The sequence below is a fragment of the Branchiostoma lanceolatum genome, chromosome 14 (assembly GCF_035083965.1).
Source record: "Branchiostoma lanceolatum isolate klBraLanc5 chromosome 14, klBraLanc5.hap2, whole genome shotgun sequence".
Lineage (NCBI taxonomy): Eukaryota > Metazoa > Chordata > Leptocardii > Amphioxiformes > Branchiostomatidae > Branchiostoma > Branchiostoma lanceolatum.
In genome coordinates, this window is record NC_089735.1 from 6,791,787 (window position 1) to 6,815,938 (window position 24,152).

The window sequence follows — 24,152 nt, forward strand, 5'->3', positions numbered from 1 at the left end:
GAAAAAGAAGGTGTCATTATCTCAGGAATCAAAACATCAGACTACAATAACTTACCCTCAAATACTAACCAGTTATGTCAACTGTCATCAGATTCATCCCTGACAAATTCTATACGCCTATTCTCCAGATACCCCCCCCCCTAATGAGAGCCCTTGGATAGGTCCTACAGGCTTCAGACACCCAGTTGAATACCATCCTACTATATCAGGGGGGTGCCAAAACCCACAATGTAGAGAAAGACCATTTATTTCAACTAATTCAGCAAATACAGAGTCTATCCTACCACAGCCAATCCTATATTGCCCACATTTCACAAAAAATCCCACCAAAATAATTTTCAATGGTTTAAACCATGTTCTTTACTTACTCATCGTGGGGTCTAGGCGCAGGCGCTAACCATTTAGTCTCCCCTACACAATATCTGGTTGTCAGGCACTAGCCTGGAGTCCAGCCTTCTTAGCTTGAGTCCGCTACCCAAGCTCCGCTCCCCTGCCTTGGCATTTAAAAAAAATTGAAATGCAAAGTTTCGGTCGAATTACTGTTACTCTTTGAATATATTTCACGTTGGTTTTTGTTCGCCCATGGACTCGTGGGGTTTGTGTACCCTGGTAAAATAAAGAATAAACAAACAAACAAGCAATCAATTTTGGTGGATATGTGTTGGATAAGACTGCCGATGCTAACCGCTTATATTGGACACAGCTTTGATTAGAAAGGACAATGGTCTTAATGCTAACATGCAACTGTATTGACAGGTGACTGAGGTGGAAGTGGACCGTGTAGCTGTGGAACTCCGCGGCAGCGTAAAGAGCGACAAGGCGGTTCACATCACGTCCGATGTGGAGATCGTGGTGTACGGAGTGTTCGCCGAGAAGCTCAGTTCTGACGCCTACCTGGCCCTCCCCACCGACGTGTTGGGGACCGAATACTTTGTCTCTTGTGCAAGTATTCCAAGTATTCCAGGAAAATTTAGGCCTGCTGGTAAGGTGTTTTATTTCATTTCTAGATGTATTTTGAAGCAATGTGTGCACATCAGCTTGTGTACATGTAGCGATTAGTACAAGTCACTTCATTTGCTGAAAGTATTTCGTCACGATCTATCATATTTTTCTCCAGAGTTCGGAGTGGTTGGTATAAATGACGGGACGACCGTCACCATTGTCCCCAGTCAACCAGTGGCGTTCGACGGACAAAACTACACTACAGGACAGGCGTTCTCTGTGGGACTGGACCGGTTTGAGACACTTCAGGTAGGAACCATCAAAATATTGTGGAAAGAACATACTTCTGTCCCTGTGATGTAAAGATAATCGTTTCATTACCCTGGCCGTCACTGTGAGCGATAGATGCCCTGCTGACTGCTGTCCGAACCTGGAATTTTCCAGGGTGCTACGTGTGTTTTCTGTGATAATAGTTTTAATGACTTCACTTTTATCGTTAAGATGATATGATGTATGTTTTATTTATTATCACCAAGTGCAAACGTAGCTTAACCTCTGCCAGCAAGAGCTTGTGTAAACACAGGCTTGTGCAAACATATCTGAATATCTAAATCATTTCGCAATGACTTCTGTACCTGCAGGTACAAACTGACGAGGACCTGACCGGCTCAAAGATCACTGCTAGCCAGCCAGTGGCCGTTCTGAGTGGAAACATGTTTGCTGTCTGCTTGCCTGCTGGTGTACCACAGGTGGGCAGCGGAGACCACCTGGTAGAAATGATTCCGCCCGTGGATACCTGGGGGAAGGAGTTCGTCACCGTGCCGCTGACAAAGCGCACCGCTGGGGACCTCTTCCGGGTCGTCGCCGCCCGAGACAATACACAGGTATGGGCAAGCGTCATGAAATATCAAGACATGTTCAGTCCGTATTCTAAAGGCTTGACAAATGCATAGCATATCTCAAAATTCACAGTGCAGAATGAATTGTGACGAAACTGACAGTGTTTGCCCTGAACCTTTTGCCTTTGGAGGAAAAAGTGCATGGACATTCACTCCAGATATTTGGACGACTTTTAGGCCTAATCCTTACATACTTCGGTATTTGTAACTTAACGAAAATTATTCTACCATTCCATTCCAAGGTCGACATTACTAATGAGAACACGAAGACTTTGAACGCTGGGGAATTCTGGGAGATTGATGTCCCATCTGACGAGTACAGACACGTGACCAGCAGCGAGCCTGTCCTGTTGGTGCAGTACAGGTAGGGCAATCATGTGGAAGGGACCTCATCAAAAGTGATTCACGTATAGCTTGATAGAACTTTATTACTGAGAAAGAGAGAGGACACCATGTTAACTAGTACAGAGAAATAGTGACAAAGACAGCGCCCGGTCAACCTCAATTCAGTTCTATCATATTCCTCATGCTGCGTGTTGCCAAATGAACATGGACGGGTTTTTATAGGAGACCGCTGATCTAAACGTTCACTCTTATCATATATTTCACAAACGTAGAAAATTTGGTCAAGTAGAACCCTTCGCTATGTCAAAAAATGTAAAAGGTAAGGGTAGACCCATAACTTTTTTTTAGGCCGTAGGGGCAGTTGGTTGTGCATTTCCCAAATCACAACGTGTAGCCAAGAATACGGGAATTGAACCCGTGACCCCTCGATCTCATGTCAGGCAGCTTAGCCACTCGGCCTTGCGACGACACAATTTTGAAAAATTGTGACTTTTCTTCACTCCTAATCATTCACAGCAAGAGTAGCGACGCTGACAACACGCTAACCGACCCGTTTATGATGGTCATCCCGCCTGTTGCCCAGTTCGAAACGGAATACACGTTTTCTACGGTGGACCTTATCAGTGACCTCTCCGAACCCACCCATCACATCAACCTGGTCATCAGGTATCTTTGACAACAACCAGTTTCTCTGTATAAACAGATCACAATGCAGTCACATGGTTATCAAACACGGTCATCTAAATCACAAACCATCCTCTTTAATACCGAAGCCCAGAACAAATGCTCAGAAAAAGCGCTTCTTGTATAGAATGTCCAGCACCTGGAATGGTTTGAAAGTGTAAAGTAGTTTGATATATTGTCAACTTTGTAAAATTGTGTATACACAGCCTTATGCTTCTTTTATCATTTATGTACATATGTAAATTCTGTGGTGTTTATATGTGTCATGTAGTTTTGTCCAGTCAGCTTGGACTACAGGAAGAGTAGCTGTTAAGCTAATTGTGGATCCCAATTAACTCAAACTCAAACTCAACAACTCTGTGTGTGTGGATACATGTCACCAGCCATAGAGTTACCTTCATTCACCACATTGGATTGTGCATTCATTTCTGCACCATTCTAGGCACGGACAACGAGTTGAAATCTAACTAATCCGTCTGATCAGGATTGTGTTCAAAAGTTAGAGCTTGTTTTATACCTGGCAGTTATTGTGATTCTTCAGACTCTTTGATCGGCTTCCTATTGCTCGCCCCCTTTTAATAATCCAAAACTTGGACCAAAATACTAAAACATGACAAATCCATCTCTCCAGCACTCGGAGTTAATGATACAGGTTTTGCTATCGCAAACATGAGCAACATGGTTTGATAGTATGAAATTTTGCAACCGGTGCAGGTCGGCTAACAAAGCTGGTCTCCGATTGGATGGACAGCCGTTACCTAGCGACACCATCTGGCATGACGTGCGTGAGAGCGACTACGCAGCCGCGCAGCTGGATATTTCTGCAGGCACACACACAGTGGGACATTTATCTCCCATTGTGACCATCGGTCTGTTCAGGTGAGAAATACACCCAAAAATTGTTTTTCTATAAATGTCAGATAAAGAAAACGATGCCAAAATGTTTGACATTTGCGACAAATATCATTTATGTCATACAATCATTCAACATTGACTTAGGTGTTACTTCCATCCACCCACTTCGTTCCCAGTTATGGTTTTGTAAGACCTGAGTCGTACGGCTATCCCGGTGGGCTCCGGCTGGCCCGGATCGCCGCCTTGTGCAGCACCACCGCCCCCGTCCCCGCCGACCGTGTGGACAACGACTGTGACGGACGTGTGGACGAGGAGCTGCTGAACGGCATTGATGATGACGGCGACGGACTGATCGACGAAGATCTGGCTATCGGTAAGTTTATTCTTACTCAGAGACGCTCAACTAATTGTTTTCTTTCCCGTTGGGTTTTTCTTAAATTATGGTACTTTTAAACTTATTCTCTTCCTTCCTCTGTAGGTAACTGTGCTGACAACCGGGACCAGTACAGGGCGTGCTTAGTGCAGCAATGCAGGAACCTGGTCCCTTGAGCGGACTCAGCGAGGACAAGGCAGTTACGTCGCTTTTAGTTTAGGCCTACATGTAAGATGTCTAATACATAATCTAAAATTAAGGACAATGTGCGGAGTCAGGTGATACAACGTAGCAATATTATTGGTATCGTGTTTCCACATACTACAACATTCCTAGTACAGTAGAATCCAGCTATTTGCATTACTGTTACATGTACCAGTAAGACACCAATCAGTATTTACCCTTGATGCAGCGTTGCTAAATATTATTTTCTGTAACATGTCATGTAACGTAAGCACTCATCTATATAATGCTACTCGTTTTCAATTATCGCAGTGACGTGGAAAAATCAATGAAGATTGTACAATACTTCACCTGTTAGTACATGTACCTTTTTCTTTTCTAAGACTAACTCACGACAAATACCAAGATACCAGCCATTGTCTTTAATTGTGTCGAATAAAACTAGGACAACAAATATGACGTCATCTGCAATTGCACCTGTCCTGACAGCTATAGAATAGCTTAATGCAATGGATCAAAAAGGTGAAAGGTTGCCCTCAACAAAAACACTTTTATATTGAACTACTTCCAACTGTCGCTGATAAACTATCACCGTATTGGAAATCGCGTAGCTACTAAGTTGCATATGTATGTTCCCCCCATGAGTTTGCTCAAGTGGCGACCTCTGGAAAACAAAGCCAATTCTTGCAGCAGACCAGATCATTCTATATAATGTCCCTGACTAAAGCAAACGAGCACGTACTTTGACAAAGGCTAAAATGTCATCCGTACTTGTAACTGGTAAGAATAACGTTAAGAATGTGAGCGATGGAGCTGTCAAAGTAAGACTGTTCGTCGCACAATCGAGCTCGAGCCTAAACGCAAACAATCCCCTTCTTGTGCACAGCAGAAATATCTGAAGCAACGTATTGACTGTTAATGTGTTAGCTAGAGATTAAGATTTCTGAGGAAGTTCATTGATATCATAATGATTACATTTTGTTATAGACTTCACAAACATAAGTGAAATATGCAGACCACAATGCTGTTTCGTTTTAGTGGTGACTGTCTTCTTATATTGTGATTGATTTGTCGGTCTGCATCAGGCAAATGGTCCAAATCTCCTCAAATTCAGACAATTACAAGACTGCTTAAGGAACCAGGTTCCTGCATCGGTCACGCAGGCACGTCCTGTACTGGTCCCTGTTGTCAGCACAGTTACCTACAGAGATAGGAAGAAAACAAACGTTCTGTAAGTCTAGTAAAACTCAACGTTAAGCAACCCGACCAGTCTGGCGTCTCTGAATAAGAATAAGACGACACTCACTAGTAGCCAGGTCCTCGTCGATCAGTCCGTCGCCGTCATCATCAATGCCGTTCAGCAGCTCCTCGTCCACACGCCCGTCACAGTCGTTGTCCACACGGTCGGCGGGGACGGGGGCGGTGGTGCTGCACAAGGCGGCGATCCGGGCCAGCCGGAGCCCACCGGGATAGCCGTACGACTCAGGTCTTACAAAACCATAACTGGGAATTGAGTGGATGGATGAAATGGGACCTAAGTCAATATCGAATGATGAATGCATATTTTTTTCACTAAATTTAAGAATTTTCCACTCCACCTTTATATCTAACATTTGTTGTTGAAAATAGGCATTCATTTTATGTAGATGTACATCTCACCTGAATAGACCGATGGTAACAATGGGAGATTGATGCCTCACTGTGTGTGTGCCTACAGAAATATTCAGTTGTACGGCGGCGAAGTCAGTCCCAGGTACGTCATGCCAGGCGGTGTCGCCAGGCAACCGCTGTCCATCCAATCGGAGACCAGCTTTGTCGGCCGAACTGTGCCAATTGCAGAATCCACACGCTCAAGTCATGTTCTCAACTACGCATTACAGTCTCCAGGGACATGGGGTATGTGCTAAGGAACTAATTTTTTGTTCTAGAAGAAATGTGTTGGTTATAACTGAGCACGAATTACAACAAGGGCTGCTAGGTAAGACGCTATTTGATTGAAAAATAAGACATCGTTAAGTAGAAAGCCATCATTTGCTCGCTCACCATTAATTCCACATGAAAGGAGCATGCAGCTATATGTTGTTGACTAGTATTTTGGAGGAAAATATTGGTAAACTCACCTTTACAGCTTTTCCTTTTCTGATCAGGGACTGCGTGTGTATGTGTGTGTGTGAATGTTTGTGCTATCAAGCTGAACGCAACATAGATGCTGGTAATGATCGACATTCATAATTTGACGGACAGAAGTTAAAGGAAATAGGTTACCTCATGACCAGGTTGATGTGATGAGTGGTATTCGTCCTGTTTTGAATGAGATCAACCGTAGAAAACGTGTACTCTGCCTCGAACTGGGCAACAGGCGGGATGACCATCATGAAGGGGTCAGTGTCCGTCTTGTCAGCATCGGCAGTCTTACTGTATACATATTAACGGAAGCCATAACTTTCCACAGTTCTTCAAGTTTCAGCAGTCTTATGTTTGCATAATTAATGCTCCTATGTTGAGGTACATAATTGAAAGTAGTCTGCATGACAAATTAGCTTAAGAGTTTACCATGTACGTACGTACGTTCGTGAAGTTTATCTTGTGATGCAGTTAAATCAGTGCTCTGTCCGTACATCATTCTCCATCCTTTACATAACATAGGCAGTAGCTAAAACGATGAGTTTACAGCTGTTGAGAATCGCACCATTGATGAGTTTTCTCTTTCTATGCAAGCCAATGTAGTTTTTTTTCCGAGGGTAGATATAACAAACTATGAAAATCCGATTGCGTTTTTTCTACATATTTACACCTACCTATAGTTCTTGGTAGATGTAACAAAGTATGAATATTCAATTGATTGGGTCCCTTCCACATGATTGCCCTACCTGTACTGCACCAACAGGACAGGCTCGCTGCTGGTCACGTGTCTGTACTCGTCCGATGGGACATCAATTTCCAAGAATTCCCCAGCGTGCAGACTTTTCGTGTTCTCATTAGTAATGTCGACCTTGGTAAAAAACAGAAAAATAATGGTAAGCACTATGTGATACCGGTCGTGATTTTTGAGTGGTAGATAGAATAGAACAATGATAGATATCAATTATGCACAGTTATGCAAATGAGGACATCATTTGCATAATCAATGAGAAAATGAACATCATCAAACATAAACTATGCAAAACAGGGTCTCATTTCCATAACTTTTAAATGAATTTAGATTTACCCGTGTATTGTCCCTAGCGGCTACTACACGAAAGAGGTCGCCGCCTGTGTGCTTTGTCAGCGGCACGGTGACGAACTCCTTCCCCCAGGTGTCCACGGGCGGGATCATCTCTACCACGTAGTCTCCGCTCCCCTTCTGTTTCTGCCCAACTGGCATACAGACAGCAAACTGGTTTCCGCTCAGCACGGCCACTGGCTGGGTAGCCGTGATCTTTGAGCCGGTCAGGTCCTGCATCGCCTGTACCTATACGTATGTAAGAACTTGTGATATTCTACGTTCAACTTAACAGTGAATATAAATTTCGTCGTAGGAATATGCAATTCACAATGTCGATTTCAGATAGCGTAAACCATACCTTTTTTGTTTTGTTCTGCGTGTTTTTGTTGTAAGAATATGAGCAAACTTTCCATGCTTCGTACCTGGAGTGTTTCAAATCGGTTCAACCCCACAGAGAACGCCTGTCCGGCGGTGTAGTTTTGTCCGTCGAACGTCACGGCTTGGCTGGGGACAATGGTGACGGTCGTCCCGTCCTGGACACCGACCACTCCGAACTCTACAAAAAGTATATAACATGATTGTGTGAAGGGATATATAATTGTTATGTTGTGTGTACTTGCTTAAATATTCAGAAAGAACAAAATCTAATAGTATACATACTAAAAAAAAAATTATTCAACACTCCCAAAAGTAATATGAAAAGACACGTTGGGTAATATGTTTTACCAGCAGGACTAGCCCTTTGGATGCTTGCACAAGGGGTAAAGTACTCGGTCCCCAACACGTCGGTGGGGAGGGCCAGGTAGGCGTCAGACGAGGCTAACTCGGCGAACACTCCGTACACCACGATCTCCACATCGGACGTGATGTGAACCGCCTTGTCGCCCTTCACGCTGCCGCGGAGTTCCACAGCTACACGGTCCACTTCCACCTGCTTCACCTGATAATACAGTTGCAGGTTAACATCGTTATGTCAGATTTATTCTAAACATCCAATAATAATGATTACCTTTTTTGTCCTTATCTAGGCGTCCATGAGTTCTGATTAGTGCTATACGCTAACTTGCAACATTATCTGATGACAGCTTCACGGAGCTTCTGTTGGAGCTTAAGCCCTTCTCGGAGCTAAGTCGTTTTCAGACAAGCACAAGTGAATACTTACCTCTCCGTACGTCACCTGTACTGTTGTAGTGACGCCGTTAGAAGGAGTAGTGATTGTAACAGACGCCCCGCTCATTTGCGGACAGGAGATGAACACTTTAGGGTTGTGTAGGTCTCTCTGCTCGTTTTCCGGAAATGTTAGGATGAACTCAGTGCCCTTGTTGTCTCGTGCAGCTGAAAATTAAACACACTATACATTATCGAGGGCTGCTTCTGTGCGATAGCGGAATAGACATGACCATACCAATATATCTAGTCAAGATACTACTGTTTGAAAGGCAGAATTACCTGTACTTAATTTCCTAGCATGGCGTTATGATTATTATCACCTCCATGAAAAATGGAGGTATAGGTTTTCTCTCCGATTGTTTGCCGGTGCATGTGTGTGCGTGCGTCTCTCTCTCTCTCTCTCTCTCTCTCTCTCTGTGTGTGTGTGTGTGTGTGTGTGTGTGTGTGTGTGTGTGTGTGTGTGTGTGTGTGTGTGTGTGTGTGTCTGTGTATGTGCGTATCGGATCGGAGCAACGACCTAAGAACGATTAAAAATGATGAATTGTGAAGATAGTTGGTATATGGGTACAGGTGGACGCGAAAGTTAAGGTCGAATTTGGGCCTCCTGTCGACTGACATTGGTACTGTAGCAAAACTTCCGGTTTTTGTATCTTTTGTCCTGGACATATCGTTGATGTAAAGAAAAAGTGGAATAGGTTTGGGTCTCCTAGCAGCTTGTTATGGAACTGCAAGACGTTTCTGTTAGAAACTTTCACGGAGGATAACTGACCAAATGTGCGACAGATTTCCATGGTATTCGGCATGCAGGTAGCTATGACAGAGATGTACACAAGTTAGATGAGTACACAAAGTATGACCCAGATTGCCTGATTAATAAGGACATTGTTGACATAATATGACGTTAATACATGATACATGTAATGTATGGCAGGTGGAACATTGCGGACAAATACCAATTATGCAAATAACTGCCTAATCTGCATCATCAGTTTTGGGGGGTGTTTCTTGTGTTTCCGTTCCTATAACTCAAGATCCTCTTGAACTGGATTGCTCTAGAATATTATATGTAGGTAGGTATTGACGTACCAAAGCAACCTGGTGATTTTGGGCCCCATAGCATTTTGACCCGACCCCCTTGCTAGAATAGTATAATCCTAGTTATACATGCATATGACCTCCGTTAGTATCCTAGTTACCATGTCAGTAATATCTGTCCAGGCATGGGGGTCTGACTGACAAGTGAACGACCTAAATGTAGGTCACCAGGTGTGTCAGTTTGTGTATAAAGTAAAGAGCTTTTTTCTACATACAGCATCTGTAATGCATGTAATTTTGGTTAAAAAAAAAAAAAACATTTTTAAAAGTAGATTGTGATAATTGTAGCCTAGCTTACATATTCGATGTGGAAAGAATGTAACAAGAAATTTACAAAAGCTCAACTTATCTGCGGTATCCATACGATTGATAGTGACTAGTGGTCGTGCTTTTGTTGCATTAAAGCAGTGATATCTATTCATTATATGCATTATACTGTATACTTTCACATACCCTCGTTAAGACAGAGTTCATCAAAATTGTGTCTTTATCTATGGATCGCTACGACTTAAAAGGAGAAACACTTTTCACACCAAATACATGTAACGCCTTTACATCGGCGAAACTGTCTATATGTGCTGATGAGGACACCATAGATAGATAATCCAGATCCTCTTACCTGCACTGCAGCAAATACAGGCGGACAGTACCACCAGAGACAGCATCATACGTGCCATTATGGTCTGGTCTGTACCGGGCACTGACTTCGGCTATTTGTGGAGCTCGCGCGCCAACTTAGAAAACTCAAAGGTCCATGACATTTTAGAGATGCTAAGGACAGTTAATTAATGGCATCTTGCAGTTCATTGCTGGAGTACAAAATATGGGGGTTATTTGTGTTTGAGCGCTTGTGTGCGAGGTCCTGTCTTACTATAACAGCTCGTTCACGCACATGCTTAACGTTACCAGTTACAAATACAGGAATCTGATGTCAACTTGGCTGAGACCTCTGTTCATAATTACCTGCTCTGCTTTGCAGAGATTGACAGTGATTAGTGTAGGTCGCCACCTGAGCAAACTCATACTTCGGCGGGGGACAACTACATACATTTACAATACATTCGCAGCTTAGTATCTCAGCAATTTCCAATAGCACGCGTACGATAGCTTATCAGCGACGGTTTAAAAGTACTCAGTGCTGTTTTATAGAAAGCATGCATTATAAAAGAGAACAGCAGGCTTTCTCCTACTTTATCCATTGCATAGGAAAGTGTTGATTTTTACTGTCTTGATATATCTGACATGAACATAGTTCTTGCTGTGATCATCAGTTACTCTTAGAAAAGAAAAGGGTACTAACAGGTGGCGTAACGTTAGATCTTGTGATTGTTCAACGTCATTGCGATGATATGAATTCAAAGTTGACTAGCAACATCTAGATGAAGATGAACGCTTACACTATCTGACATGCTACAGAAACTATGGATTTGATGCATTAATGTTAGATATGTGACAGAGTAAAACGTAAAAAGAACTTCAATCGGTACAGTTGTTTCAATATCTTTATGGAGACAAGCAACAAAAAGAAACTATTGTTCCTCGAAAATTGGTATTTCATTGGTACTGGGAACTTGATAGCATGAAAGACATACATGTAGCTATCTCCACACATTGCCATGAATCCCATAGTCTATATCAGACATCTTAGGTCAAGACTAGAACAGATGCCTCTCTTCGCCCCGTCGAGGCCGTTTAAGGGGCCAGGTTCCTGCATCGTTGCTGCAAACACGTCCTGTACTGGTCCCTGTTGTCAGCGCAGTTACCTATAGAAAATGTGCATGAGGTTTACGCAACGGTATGAACGAAAAGTAATACATCAAATAAATGCCTTTAATCCTTCTCATTCTCTAGATATGATTATATTTCTAGGAATTGCCTGGATATATTGAAAAGATTTATGATTAGTTTGGTGCTAGGGGTAAGCCACTCACTTCCAGCCAAGTCCTCGTCGATCAGTCCGTCGCCGTCATCATCAATGCCGTTCAGCAGCTCCTCGTCCACACGTCCGTCACAGTCGTTGTCCACACGGTCGGCGGGGACGGGGGCGGTGGTGCTGCACAAGGCGGCGATCTGGGCCAGCCGGAGTCCACCGGGATAGCCGTACGACTCCAGATTAGTGAATCCATAACTGGGAATGGCGTCGGTAAATGAAATGAATATCTACGTCAATATCGAATGGTGATGGCAAGTCTTTTCTTAATTCACCCAGGTGTAAAATGTGTACCTGACTTTGTTGGGGGTTGCGGCTGGAGTGCATGAATAAAATGGGACCTAAGTCAATATTGAATTATGATGGCATTTGTTTTCACTTTATTCAAGTATTGTTGCCTTTATTACAATATCTGAAATATATTTGAAAAAAGGTATTCATTTCATGTACTCGTATATGTATATCTCACCTGAACAGACCGATGTTAACAATTGGAGATAGATGCCTCACTGTGTGTGTGCCTGCAGAAATATTCAGTTGTACGGCGGCGAAGTCAGTCCCAGGTACGTCATGCCAGGTGGTGTCGCCAGGCAACCGCTGTCCATCCAATCGGAGACCAGTTTTCTCAGCCGACCTGTACCAATTGCAGAATTCATACACTAAAGTCATGTTCTGAACGATGCATTACTGTGTCCATGGACGTGGGTTATATGCCAAGCAACTCATTTTCTGGACTAGAAGAAATATGTCAGATGAGGCTGAGCACGAATCACAACAAGGGTTGCTAGGTAAGACGCTATTTGGTTAAGACATCGTTCAGCAGAAAGCCATCATTTGCATGTTCTCTCCCCATTAATTCCACATGAATGTGTCATACAAGTATATATTGGTGATTAGTATTTTGGAGATAATATTTTACTCACTTTTACAAATTGTCTAGTCAGGGACTACATGTACGTGTGTACCGGACATCACACGGAATGCAATAATGACGAGGATAACGATCGAAATTCAAATTTGACGGACAGAAGTGAAAGGAAATCGGTTACCTCATAACCAGGTTGACGTAATGGTCGGTTCTCAGCTGGTTTGTACTAATGAGATCAACCGTAGCAAAGGTGTACTCTGTCTCGAACTGGGCCACAGGCGGGATGACCATCATGAAAGGGTCAGTTACCGTGTTGTCAACCTTGCCGGTCTTACTGTTCAGATATCAACGGAAGTCATAACTTTCCAGAGTTCTTCAAGTTGTGGCGTTTTAGCAGACTTGTGTTTACATAATCAATGCTCATATGCTGAGGTACATAATTGAAAGTCGTCTGCATGACCAATTAGTTAGAGAGTTTACTAGTACTATGTACGTACGTATGTGAAGTTTATATTAAGATGCAGTTAACTAGCCTTTATTTTCTAGCCTTTACATAACATAGGCAGTAGCTAGCTAAAACGATGAGTTTACAGCTAAGGTAGTTTTCGCCTATGTTTGATGTAACAAAGCATGAAAATCCAATTGGTTCCCTTCCACCTGATTGCCCTACCTGTACTGCACCAACAGGACAGGCTCGCTGCTGGTCACGTGTCTGTACCCGTCCGATGGGACATCAATCTCCCAGAATTCCCCAGAGTTCAGGGACTTCGTGTTCTCGTTAGTAATGTCGACCTTGGAAAAGACAGGAAAGTAACGGTAAGCACGATGTGATACCGAGCTCTGAAATAATAGGAGATATTTCCCAATAAGTAGACGGAGTATTGTTGATGTAAGCGGTGTCGTTTTTTCGTAATGATTTTGTAAGTTGGGTCGCATGCAGGACGTACGTCGGGCCGCGCGCAAAGTGAGTAGAAGCCTATTTCCCGTGAAAACATGAGCTGGGATGCGCTAGATATAGCCCTTCTCACATGACGTTAGAAGTGCACACAGTCATTGCAAAATTTTCCGGTCAAAAGAAAGCTAGAATATAGCATGCTTCAAGCCTTATTTACATTTCCCTAATTTCGTCACCAACTTCCGAAGAGAGCAAAATTACCAAAGCGTAATAAGTTAGGCACACTATCTGGCGTAGCACTAAATCAGAAGGTACATTCGTGAAAACGTCACAGCGTTTGCCGCTTGTAACGCGGAGCATGAAGGGCTCATCATGAACAGTATGAATACATTTCTTGTCCACGTATGTTCTTTAGATGACTGTGTTCAAAATTCATTCATTAAAACATGACCATTCTCTGGCAACCAGCAATGGAGCGCCGTGACTTCGAGCGCGTAAAAAAACGTCATATGTTTGGGCACCCCCCGTTAGGGCTAGGGATCTAGGTACGTCAACAGATGGCAGTGGGCCACTGCGTTCCATGATAGGACTTTTAAACACATATGTGGCTTAAAAAGAGAGGGACAATGATAGATATCAAGTATGCAGATGAGGACATCATTTCCATAGTCAATGAGAAAATGCTACAATTCCATAGTAACTGTGGTAAATGACGGGTTTTAGGGAAGTTCATTGAATGTGGACATTATCAAACATAACCTATGCAAATCATAACGTTTCTATGAATTCAGACATACCAGCGTATTATCCCTGGCGGCTACTACACGAAACAGGTCGCCGCCTGTGTGCTTTGTCAGCGGCACGGTGACGAACTCCTTCCCCCAGGTGTCCACGGGCGGGATCATCTCTACCACGTAGTCTCCGCTCCCCACCTGTTGCTCCCCAAGTGGCTTACAGACAGCAAACTGGTTTCCGCTCAACACAGCCACAGGTTGGGTCGCCGTGATCTTTGAGCCGGTCAGGTCCTGCATCGCCTGTACCTGTACGTATGTAAAAACTGGTAATATTTTACGGTAACTGTGAAAACAAATTTCGTCGTAGTTAACTGCAATTCACAATTTCGATTTGAGATACGGGTAGTTGATTGTTCAAGGCGCAAACCAGACCTTTGTTTTTTTGTATTCTTTTTTTAAAGAATATCAGCAAACTTCCATGCTTCGTTACGGGTTACATTTATAACTGTAACAGCATCTCTTCACCCTAGGTCAGAAACATCATGAGACTAGCTGAACTGCTCACTAAGGGTCAGGACTAACTGACACAATAGGAAGGAAGCAGGGTTTACGAAGGCTGCTCGGGAAATTCCCTACTCCATTTAGACCGGAATGGTTTGATCCGCTCAACACCGGGAAGGACCCCTACTCTTTTCGATAAGTGTGGCTCGATGCGAGTATGGCTCTCCTCAAACACGGGACCTCCATTTAACGTCCTATGCGAGGGACGTCCCTAGGCGAAGCTAGGTACTCATTTTCACCTAAGTGAAGTGAGGAAAGTCATGTTAAGTGCCTTTCCGAAGGGCAGAAGATCGGTGACATGTCAGGATTCGAAACCGGGACCACTGGGTTCTGGTCCAAACGCACTGCCGTTACGCCACGCGACCCCACACTAAGAACATACCTGGAGTGTTTCAAATCGGTTCAACCCCACAGAGAACGCCTGTCCTGCGGCGTAGTTTTGTCCATCGAACATCACGGCTTGACTGGGGACAATGGTGACGGTCGTCCCGTCCTGGACAGCGGCGACTCCGATCTCTGCAAAAAAGTATATAGCATAGACATCACTGATTACGTCAACGGATACATTAGTGTTATACATACTAATATACTGTTGTGTGCACTCGCTTAAGAAATAACCTAAATCCTACGTACCTTTACATATATGACATTCTTGAAAGTAAAATAAAAACCCACTTTGGGTAATATGTTTTACCAGAAGGCTTAGGAGGCTTAGGCGCTGCACAAGGGGTAAAGTACTCGGTCCCCAACACGTCGGTAGGAAGGGCCAGGTAGGCGTCAGAGGAGGCTCTCTCGGCAAACACTCCGTACACCACGATCTCCACATCGGACGTGATGTGAACCGCCTTGTTGCTCTTCACGCTGCCGCGGAGTTCCACAGCTACACGGTCAACTTCCACCTGCTTCACCTGATAATACAGTTGCAGGTTAATATGGATGTGTTCGGGGTCCTAATCTAGGTGTCCATGAGTGGCGATTAGCCCCAATCTGCAGCTGTATCTGATGGAAACTTTATTTGATCCGGCAAAGTACACACAACAAGCTGGCGTCACACGGCAGAAAAACAGCTCGCCCAACAAGTCTGCGAGGTCCAACAGGTCGGCAGCAATACGACCGGCATCCTCTCGGTTACTGTGTGATTTTTAAAGATTGGTCGATGTTCGCAGGGCACTGAGCAAGGTAAAACTGATGAGGTAAATATTCAGTCTTAATTTCAGACGAAAAATGCGCTCGACTCTCTGCGTCTGGTGATTTTGAAATTCGGCGACCTCCTCGAGATCAACACATTCGACCGAAGGTCACCGACAGTGTAACGAGTGATAGTTTGTTTGTTTGTTTGTTTGTTTGTTTGTTTGTTTTTTTGCCAAATAAGAACAGTCCCTCGATCCAAAACATTCGTGACGAAATGGCCACTCTTAGTCATGACTGGTATTCATACTCATCGGTGACGATATGTGTGTTTCACAAATTATGAACCATTTACAGAAGTTAAGATGCTGTCATATTTCGATCGTTAAAACGAGGAGGTTATAAAGACTTGGTTAAAAGCAGGAACAACAAACTGGTAAGTTGTCGGCGTACGAAGTGATTTATTTAACTCAGTTAGAATAGGACATTATCAGACAAGCTGAAGCACAAGGTCCGGACAGTGGTGACTTACCTCTCCATAAGTCACATGTACTGTGGTAGTGACGCCGTTAGAAGGAGTAGTGATTGTAACAGTCGCCCCGCTCGAATGGGTACATGCGATAAACACTTTAGGGTTGTGTAGGTCTCTCTGCTCGTTTTCCGGAAATGTTAGGATGAATTCAGTTCCCTTGTTGTCTCGAGCAGCTAGGAACGGATCCGGAAGATCACGTTAACAAGGGCTGCTTCTGCACGGTAGCCTTATAAATTGCCGAACAAACGTATCTTGGATCATGGAAGTCAGCACTTACATGTAAATAGAAAGACATCACTGACAGCCAATCTAGATCTTCTTACCTGGACTGCAGCAAATACAGGCGGACAGGATCACCAGAGACAGAAGTAGACGTGCCATTATGGTCTGGTCTGTACCTGGCACTGACTTCGCCTATTTGTGGAGCTCGCGCGTCAAGTTGGCAAGCTCAAAGGTCCGTGGCATCTACGAGATTCCAAATATTGTGGTGGCATCAAGTGCATACAGCTATTTCCTCCTGAACGCTGGTATGTCCTGCAACGAAAATTGATTGAAGGCAGCTAATCAAACACACTTAGGTGATACGTCGCTTCAGATATCGTTGAAGTACACAATTATAAGAAGGGTCTTGTTTTTGCTTCTGCTCGATCCCCACAAACATGCACTACTCATTACCTGTTAAACCTGCATTCCACTAAGGCGGCGACCTAGCTGCGACCGAGCAATTTGACAGATCCCTCAACAAATTTCATAGATAAAAAACGAATCTAATTATGCTTTTTGCGTGCGTTTTGGGGACTTCTCAGTCACTTTTAGATTTGCCATGTTATTCCAATTATGAAGTCAAGGGTTACGCAAATCCAATTTAGATCGCAGTGAGGTCGTCTGGTGGAATGGGGGCCTTAAAATTACGGAAGCCATTTTAGCTGAAGTTTTGTCATGAATTACGTGCTCCGCGTTCTCTGCTTTAGAGACTGGCGTACGTGTTAAACCGTGGAGGTCGCCACCTTAGAAAATAACTCATTGCTTGGTGGGGGACAACTATATACATTTACGGTTAACACGCAGCTTAGTAGCCCTGCAATTTTCATTTGCATGATGGCTTATCAGTGACAGGTAAAGTAATACTTTATTTGATGTAAAGTATTATAAAAGCGCACGGAAGGGGGGCTTTTGTCTGTTTGTCTCATAGCAACCTTTCCCCTTTTTTATTAATCTTTTTTCATTGACCTCTTTAATACCTATACAGGAGCCAGTCTAGTTGTAAAGACGTGATGTAGACACTCGTGTCATGGTACAGTTACAGCATAGGGCGCTGCCACATTGCATGTATTCGCACATAACCTAATGAAGCAGTGGTCTGCTTTTATTTCCTTGCCTTTGCAGATGACGTCATTTTTGCTGTCCGAAGGTCTAGTAGCTACTTTGGACAAGAATATAGAAAATGGCTGTAATCTTGTGATGGCTGTAATCTTTGTGAGTTAGCTTTAGAAAATATACCAACAGGTGACGCAACGATCGACCTTGTGATTGTTCAACGTCACTGCATGGGATAATCGAAATTCAAAGTTGAGTAGTAACGTCTAGACGTAGATGAACGCTTACACTATATGACATGTTACTGACGCTATAGATTTTCAATGCATTGATGCTAAATGTGTAGAAGAGTATGAAGTAAAAATAACTTCAATCTGTAAAGTTTTCTAAATGTTTTATGCAGACAAACTACGGACAGAAACAATTGTTTATAGAAAAGTGGTATTTTATTGATACTGGGGAATAACATATAACCATCTCCACACATTGCCATGAATCCCATAGTCTATATCAGACATCTTAGGTCAAGACTAGAACAGATGCCTCTCTTCGCCCCGTCGAGGCCGTCTAAGGGACCAGGTTCCTGCATCGTTGCTGCAAACACGTCCTGTACTGGTCCCGGTTGTCAGCGCAGTTACCTACAGAGATATGTGTGCATGAGGTTTAGGTTACTCCATCTGATGAATATAATGCATGTACTTAATAATTCAGATTCTCTACATATAATAATCTTCAGAGGGACTACATGAACATGATAAAAGATCTATGATAAGTTTGTTGCTCGGGGTTAGCCTTGAATAAGACGGCACTCACTATTGGCCAGATCTTCGTCGATCAGTCCGTCGCCGTCATCATCAATGCCGTTCAGCAGCTCCTCGTCCACACGTCCGTCACAGTCGTTGTCAACACGGTCGGCGGGGACGGGGGCGGTGGTGCTGCACAAGGCGGCGATCCGGGCCAGCCGGAGCCCACCGGGATAGCCGTACGACTCCGGATGTACAAATCCATAGCTAGACGATTGAGCGGGAGAGTCAAGGTCAGGAAATCAAATGTTTTTAACCTTCAAATGTTGCTTCATTAACCTAAAATGATTGATTTTGCCCTACAGCTACATTTATAAAGCCACACTGATGATCATGGTCTAGATGTCACATATCTCACCTGAAAAGACCTACGGTCGTGATGGGAGATAGGTGTCTCACTGTGTGTGTGCCTATAGAAATATCCAGTTGTGTGGCGGCGTAGTCGGTCCCAGGTACGTCATGCCAGACGGTGTCGCTAGGCAACGGTTGTCCATCCAATCGGAGACCAGCTTTTTTTGTCGAGCTGTGAAAGTAACAGAAGTTACATAACGTACAGAGATTCCATCATATCAGTCTACTAACGTTACTCTTCCAACAACCACTATGTACAACTGAATAACCAACTGTTTAGAATGCCATGTACTGCAGCTATTTTTTGGCAACGCCAGGCGGAGCCGTTAGTATACTACTGCGATTGATTTGATGAATATTCTAAAAATTTCACGAACTTATTTTCTAGAGAATTTGCTTCTCGGCAATGTCATGTTTTGTTATCTTTACGCTAAAGACAAGCTCGCCTTCCCCCAACACGAACACACATGTTCACCAAGTTATTTGTATTTGTATTTGTATTTATTGACAATGAAAGGCAAGTCATTACACTGGGTCAGCCTAGGCAGCTTTCGCTGGTAACGGCTGACCCATAAATACAGACGAACATACAGTAAGATCATTACACTATCATAATACATACATAGTTAATGCGATACAATACAATCATTACAATGCATAAGTACAGTATAAAATCATTTGACTCAGTAACTACCACGCAAATATATACACTATCATAATAAAATCATTGGGGGAATGGTCTACAATATTATGATCTATAGCATTGTGGTGGAATAGATGGAAGGTTGATAGGAGGTAAATTTAAAATCAGGACAACAGGTGGGATTTGCATTGGGCCTTGAATATGCTCAATGTGGGTGAGTCAGTGACGTTTTGAATGATACCTGACGACCAGGTTGATGTGATGAGTGGGTTCGGTCCTGTCACTGAGAAGGTCCACCGTGGCGAAGGTGTACTCCGTTTCAAACTGAGTCACAGGCGGGATGACCATCATGAACGGGTCAGTTTCCGTCTGGTCGATGGAACCAGTCTTGCTGTTTAGGAGATACCAGAAGTTTCAACTTTGAAAGGACGGTTCTCTCGTAACCTGCCCACTAGAGGCTGCAACTGTTGAGCGACCAGAGATTTGATACACCGCTCAACTAATACAATAGTCATAGATAAAGGACACAGTTTTCTACGTTTTGTGTGTTTTGTTGTCTTTTACATATTGCGCATGCGCCATATTCAAATAATGAAATCAAGGGCCAAATCCAATTTTGAACGCTGCACGGTCGCTCAACGATCACCGTCTAGTGGAAAGGGGGCTCGACTCACAATGTACAATATCTATAGACTGCACTACCTCGAGGTTGTCCAATTTTTTTATCAGTTTACTATGCATATACATTTATGAAGTCCATAACAAGTAACCTATCTGATCAATCTAACCGAAACTATCACACGATCTCTTGAAATTACATAAGACAACAGGCAACATATCTAAACTATGACGATCGTACTTACAAAGATTAGCCTCGATGGACCTGAACCCAGCACTCCGACAACGCAGGCACAGTATTCTAATATTTCCCCCTGGCGTATCTTTTCATAACTGCAGCTAGCTACGTCGACCACATTCCGCTAATGTTTGTTGTACTACTTACCTGTACTGAACTAACAAGATAGGTTCGTTGGAAGTCACGTGTCTGTACTGGTCCGATGGGACATCAAGCTCGCTGAACTCCCCAGCGTTCAGAGTCTTCATGTTCTCATTTGTAACACTGACCTTGGAAAAGACGTACCAAAACAGATCAGTCACAACAAGGACCGTCCAAACAGATCTTTACGTGGCAAAATCCTACCTTCCATGCAATACTATGTCCGTATTTCGTGGACGTTGTCTTGGCCGGAAGTTACGATTTTGTAACAGGATGATCTGCTTGCTTGGGGATGAAGCAAGGACTAGATACCTGTGTATTAAGTACTAAGGTTTACAAAATGTTGGAAATCTCTAGGTTTAGCATCAGCTAAAGTACTCTTTTTGTGAAGCACAAAAGCAACCATCACATCACGACTTCCCGATGATTTTCGACATACCTGCGTATTGTCTCTGGCCGCTATGACACGGAATATGTCACCGCCTGTGTGCTTTGTCAGCGGCACGGTGACGAACTCCTTCCCCCAGGTGTCCACGGGTGGGATCATCTCTACTACGTGGTCTCCGGTGCCCCTATCGCTCCCTACCGTTGCAAACATGTTTCCGCTCAGCACGGCCACAGGCTGGGTAGCCGTGATCTTTGAGCCGGTCAGGTCCTCAGGTGTCTGTACCTAGTCGTACAAATGAACGAAAAATCGTTTAGGGAATATAGAGGTAATTTGCTGTTATTTGTTATTATCAATATATCTTTATGATTTATTTTCTTCATCAATTTTAGTCAATATTTTATACCTGAAGTGTTTCAAACCGGCCCAGTCCCACAGAGAACGCCTGTCCTGCGGCGTAGTTTTGTCCGTCGAACGTCACGGCTTGGCTAGGGACAATAGTGACGGTCGTCCCGTCATGGACACCGACCACTCCGAACTCTGTGAAAAATAAAACATAGAGATGCTGCTAAATACAGTAGTGGATGTGCTTCAAAAACAAACAAGTGTTCCCCAAATACATACTTCATTCCTTTATTCTCTACATCTCATTTTATGGACGATCTTGCTTCCACGTCTGGGTCCCCCCTTATATTAAATGTTCAACACTACCCCTTGACCCTCCGACAGTGCGGCATCTTTCTCTCGCCTCTCTCTCCCTCTCTCTCCCTCTCTCTCTCTCTGTCAGTGTGTGCGTGCGTGTGTATTTATGTGGCAAAACAATACTTCACTGAATCAATGGGTAACAATTTACCAGAGGGAACGTCAAACGTGACACCATTCTCTCTAAAGCCCCGCTTGACGGTTCTACAAGACACAAAGTACTCCGTCCCCAACACGTCGGTGGGGAGGGCCAGGTAGGCGTCAGACGAAGCCCATTGGGCGAACACTCCGTACACCACTATCTCCACATCGGACGTGATGTGAACCGCCTTGTCGCTCTTCACGCTGCCGCGGAGTTCCACAGCTTCTCGGTCCAGTTCCACCTGTGTCACCTGTCAAAACAGAGTTGGTTATTCCCTAGCCTGGTTAAATCACGCTTATACATCGCACGGGCCCGCCAAACATACAATGAACGCCTACCCCCTTAGCGGGGAGGGGCCATTACAGCCTTGGACGGCGGAGTTTGCGTTACACAGGCTAGTTAGCCCCCGGCCCACTTCAAATCCTAAATTTTGCCATCAACCACGCCGATATATGTCGTCTATGGACATTCTGTACCCTTCCGCTCTTTTATTCCTCCAAAAGCTGTGTGATCTATTCCTACCACAGGCGCCGTGTGGTGCCGCATATAGTTTCAAAGATTCACTTGCTAATTCTTCGCCAAATTGCAACAAGCAATTCAGAAAATAAAGTATACAGACAGTGCAAGATAACAATGGTGGCAAGTGGAACAAGGGACTATTCTAATACATACACGCCTCGATACAAAGATACATTATGTACTTAGCAGCCTAAATCTACCGATTTATAATTCTTATTTCATCATTGAATGGCAATCAATTACGGTAAGGTAGTTCTAATTATCTACAGAAATTCAAATACGTTCCAACGATACTTGGTATAAAGCAATAGTGCTGTACATGGCGACGACTGAGCGTGGGAGTTGTACGGTACAATGTTCATACAATCATAGCAGGCTAAACTAAGCTAATTTAACGAAAAACAAGACTAGTAATAAAATATACTGCCACGGCGACGGTGGCCTCTGACAAGAGGTGAACATGCGAATAATTAAACCAGGTAAATAATACAATCATCATTATCAAATAAGGGACAATAACCAATTGGCAAAAATACCTTTCAATCAGGCTAAGCTATCCTAACGACAAAATGAATCACGAAATTGGGAATCTGACTACTTACTTGGCCATAAGTCACCTGCAGTTGAGTTGTAAAGTCATTAGACGGAAATGTGATGGTAACAGAAGCCCCTGTTAGATGCGGGGTGGCGATGAACAGTTCCGGGTTCTTTTCAGCAGTTCTTTGGAAGTTCTCCAGAAATGTCAGGATGAACTCCGTACCTTTATTGTCTCTGGCGGCTAAGAGAAAATTTCAAATGATCATTTCAACATTATTGCATATGCGCATCTACTGGAACGTCTTTTACGCTTTAGAAGAAACTATAGCTACGACAAGCCTGCTAACGGAGAGTGAAATAATGAAATACCCCATGAATTGGTATTTACGCACATATTAATGAAATTCGTTGGCAATCAGACTGGAATTCCGCCTTATAGCTTTGGTCGATGTAGACCTAATGAAAAAGAAGATGTTTTAAGAATCTATGGAGATGTTCTTACCTAGATTCCAGCCAAATAAAGCGGTCAGGACCAACACAGAAAAGTGCACCCGGGCCATCTCACATCTCACCCTGTACTACGTACTGACTCGGGTCATCAGACCAACCGCACGTGACGTTTGACATCCAGGGCGGTGGCGTTTCAGGAAAGCCAAAGGTCGGCGACTCCAGGAGGCACATGTGTATGCTTACATCGATCCGCAGCTTAGAAGTTTCGCAATTTTCAATGTGATAAATGCTTATCAATGAACTTTTAACGTCACATACACAATGTACATTGTTGTGCAGGAGGCAAGTTACACAATGTATGTGTGTGTTGGTGTGCGTGGGGAGGGTCATTGCGCCCCACTCCTTCTCTATTCCTCAAACATCTACTTGTCCCAACACCATCGTAGCTAGATCCCTTGTAACGCTTTTACATTTTTGTTAGATTTGATCTACATTGACATGAACTTGTTGGGCAATCGTGGATATCTATGTTAAAACTTGTGTCAAATTTGTTGCAAATTACTTGCAATTCTTTGACATCAGTGTGAAGGGAGTTGTATAACATATGATACATACATGCATGCTTGCTGGCTTTGGCGTCCTTTGCGATTGCCATAGTAACATTAGACGCCGCCATATTATTGACCTTTGACTCTTTTAGGTCTTTGTTGCTGATTGTTACACCGTATCTCGGGGGGGGGGGGGGCTTTCCGCTGGGGGTGACTGGTCCGAGTGAGAGTCAAAATGGTAAATTTCTAGTTAGCCTTAATACCAATAAATGGTCTATCGACATTCAATCCACAAGTGAGAGGCTAAGCTACGTCTCGTGTGAAGGTGTACTTACGTCACATGCACAAAACGTAGATTT

At 43.6% G+C, this 24,152-nt stretch overlaps 4 protein-coding genes across 4 annotated transcripts; 1 reads left to right on the plus strand and 3 right to left on the minus strand.

The window, feature by feature from the left end:
• The first annotated feature begins 1,007 nt into the window (after window positions 1-1,007).
• On the plus strand, window positions 1,008-4,717 carry LOC136448686 (IgGFc-binding protein-like). Its single transcript, XM_066448327.1, has 8 exons — window positions 1,008-1,019; window positions 1,120-1,251; window positions 1,584-1,826; window positions 2,084-2,205; window positions 2,703-2,852; window positions 3,585-3,749; window positions 3,902-4,098; window positions 4,204-4,717. The coding sequence occupies exons 1-8, from the start codon at window positions 1,008-1,010 to the stop codon at window positions 4,272-4,274; spliced, it is 1,092 nt and encodes a 363-aa protein (XP_066304424.1). The 3' UTR covers window positions 4,275-4,717.
• A 694-nt stretch (window positions 4,718-5,411) lies between these two features.
• Window positions 5,412-8,865, minus strand: LOC136448687 (IgGFc-binding protein-like). Its single transcript, XM_066448328.1, has 8 exons — window positions 8,649-8,865; window positions 8,213-8,426; window positions 7,909-8,042; window positions 7,490-7,732; window positions 7,152-7,273; window positions 6,547-6,696; window positions 5,588-5,784; window positions 5,412-5,482 (listed from the first exon to the last, which is right to left on the minus strand). Exons 1-8 carry the CDS (start codon window positions 8,721-8,723, stop codon window positions 5,412-5,414), a joined length of 1,206 nt encoding a protein of 401 aa, XP_066304425.1. The 5' UTR covers window positions 8,724-8,865.
• Window positions 8,866-10,940: 2,075 nt separating this feature from the next.
• Window positions 10,941-17,856, minus strand: LOC136448246 (IgGFc-binding protein-like). The gene is made up of 10 exons (XM_066447549.1): window positions 16,723-17,856; window positions 16,400-16,572; window positions 15,434-15,647; window positions 15,122-15,255; window positions 14,242-14,484; window positions 13,220-13,341; window positions 12,731-12,883; window positions 12,151-12,315; window positions 11,683-11,879; window positions 10,941-11,514 (listed from the first exon to the last, which is right to left on the minus strand). The coding sequence occupies exons 1-10, from the start codon at window positions 16,778-16,780 to the stop codon at window positions 11,444-11,446; spliced, it is 1,530 nt and encodes a 509-aa protein (XP_066303646.1). The 5' UTR covers window positions 16,781-17,856; the 3' UTR covers window positions 10,941-11,443.
• Window positions 17,857-18,093: 237 nt separating this feature from the next.
• LOC136448245 (IgGFc-binding protein-like) lies at window positions 18,094-24,000 on the minus strand. Its single transcript, XM_066447548.1, has 10 exons — window positions 23,298-24,000; window positions 22,861-23,036; window positions 21,749-21,989; window positions 21,302-21,435; window positions 20,950-21,180; window positions 20,517-20,638; window positions 19,755-19,904; window positions 18,878-19,042; window positions 18,530-18,726; window positions 18,094-18,354 (listed from the first exon to the last, which is right to left on the minus strand). Exons 1-10 carry the CDS (start codon window positions 23,353-23,355, stop codon window positions 18,284-18,286), a joined length of 1,545 nt encoding a protein of 514 aa, XP_066303645.1. The 5' UTR covers window positions 23,356-24,000; the 3' UTR covers window positions 18,094-18,283.
• Between the last annotated feature and the right edge of the window lie 152 nt (window positions 24,001-24,152).

Excerpts from the sequence above, each read along its gene's own strand:
- LOC136448246 (XM_066447549.1), bottom strand. The coding sequence starts at position 16,780 with ATGGCACGTCTACTTCTGTCTCTGGTGATCCTGTCCGCCTGTATTTGC. Across the intron at positions 15,648-16,399 it reads TACATGTGACTTATGGAGAG|GTGAAGCAGGTGGAAGTTGA; the intron begins GTAAGTCACCAC and ends CTGTATTATCAG. Across the intron at positions 15,256-15,433 it reads TAAGCCTCCTAAGCCTTCTG|AGATCGGAGTCGCCGCTGTC; the intron begins GTAAAACATATT and ends ACTTTTTTGCAG.
- LOC136448686 (XM_066448327.1), top strand. Across the intron at positions 1,252-1,583 it reads ACCGGTTTGAGACACTTCAG|GTACAAACTGACGAGGACCT; the intron begins GTAGGAACCATC and ends CTGTACCTGCAG. Across the intron at positions 4,099-4,203 it reads CGACGAAGATCTGGCTATCG|GTAACTGTGCTGACAACCGG; the intron begins GTAAGTTTATTC and ends CTTCCTCTGTAG.
- LOC136448687 (XM_066448328.1), bottom strand. The coding sequence starts at position 8,723 with ATGAGCGGGGCGTCTGTTACAATCACTACTCCTTCTAACGGCGTCACT. Across the intron at positions 8,427-8,648 it reads TACAGGTGACGTACGGAGAG|GTGAAGCAGGTGGAAGTGGA; the intron begins GTAAGTATTCAC and ends CTGTATTATCAG. Across the intron at positions 7,274-7,489 it reads CCGCTAGGGACAATACACGG|GTCGACATTACTAATGAGAA; the intron begins GTAAATCTAAAT and ends TTTTTTACCAAG.
- LOC136448245 (XM_066447548.1), bottom strand. The coding sequence starts at position 23,355 with ATGGCCCGGGTGCACTTTTCTGTGTTGGTCCTGACCGCTTTATTTGGC. Across the intron at positions 21,181-21,301 it reads GCCGGTTTGAAACACTTCAG|GTACAGACACCTGAGGACCT; the intron begins GTATAAAATATT and ends TTGTACGACTAG. Across the intron at positions 18,727-18,877 it reads ACGACCGTAGGTCTTTTCAG|CTATGGATTTGTACATCCGG; the intron begins GTGAGATATGTG and ends TCAATCGTCTAG.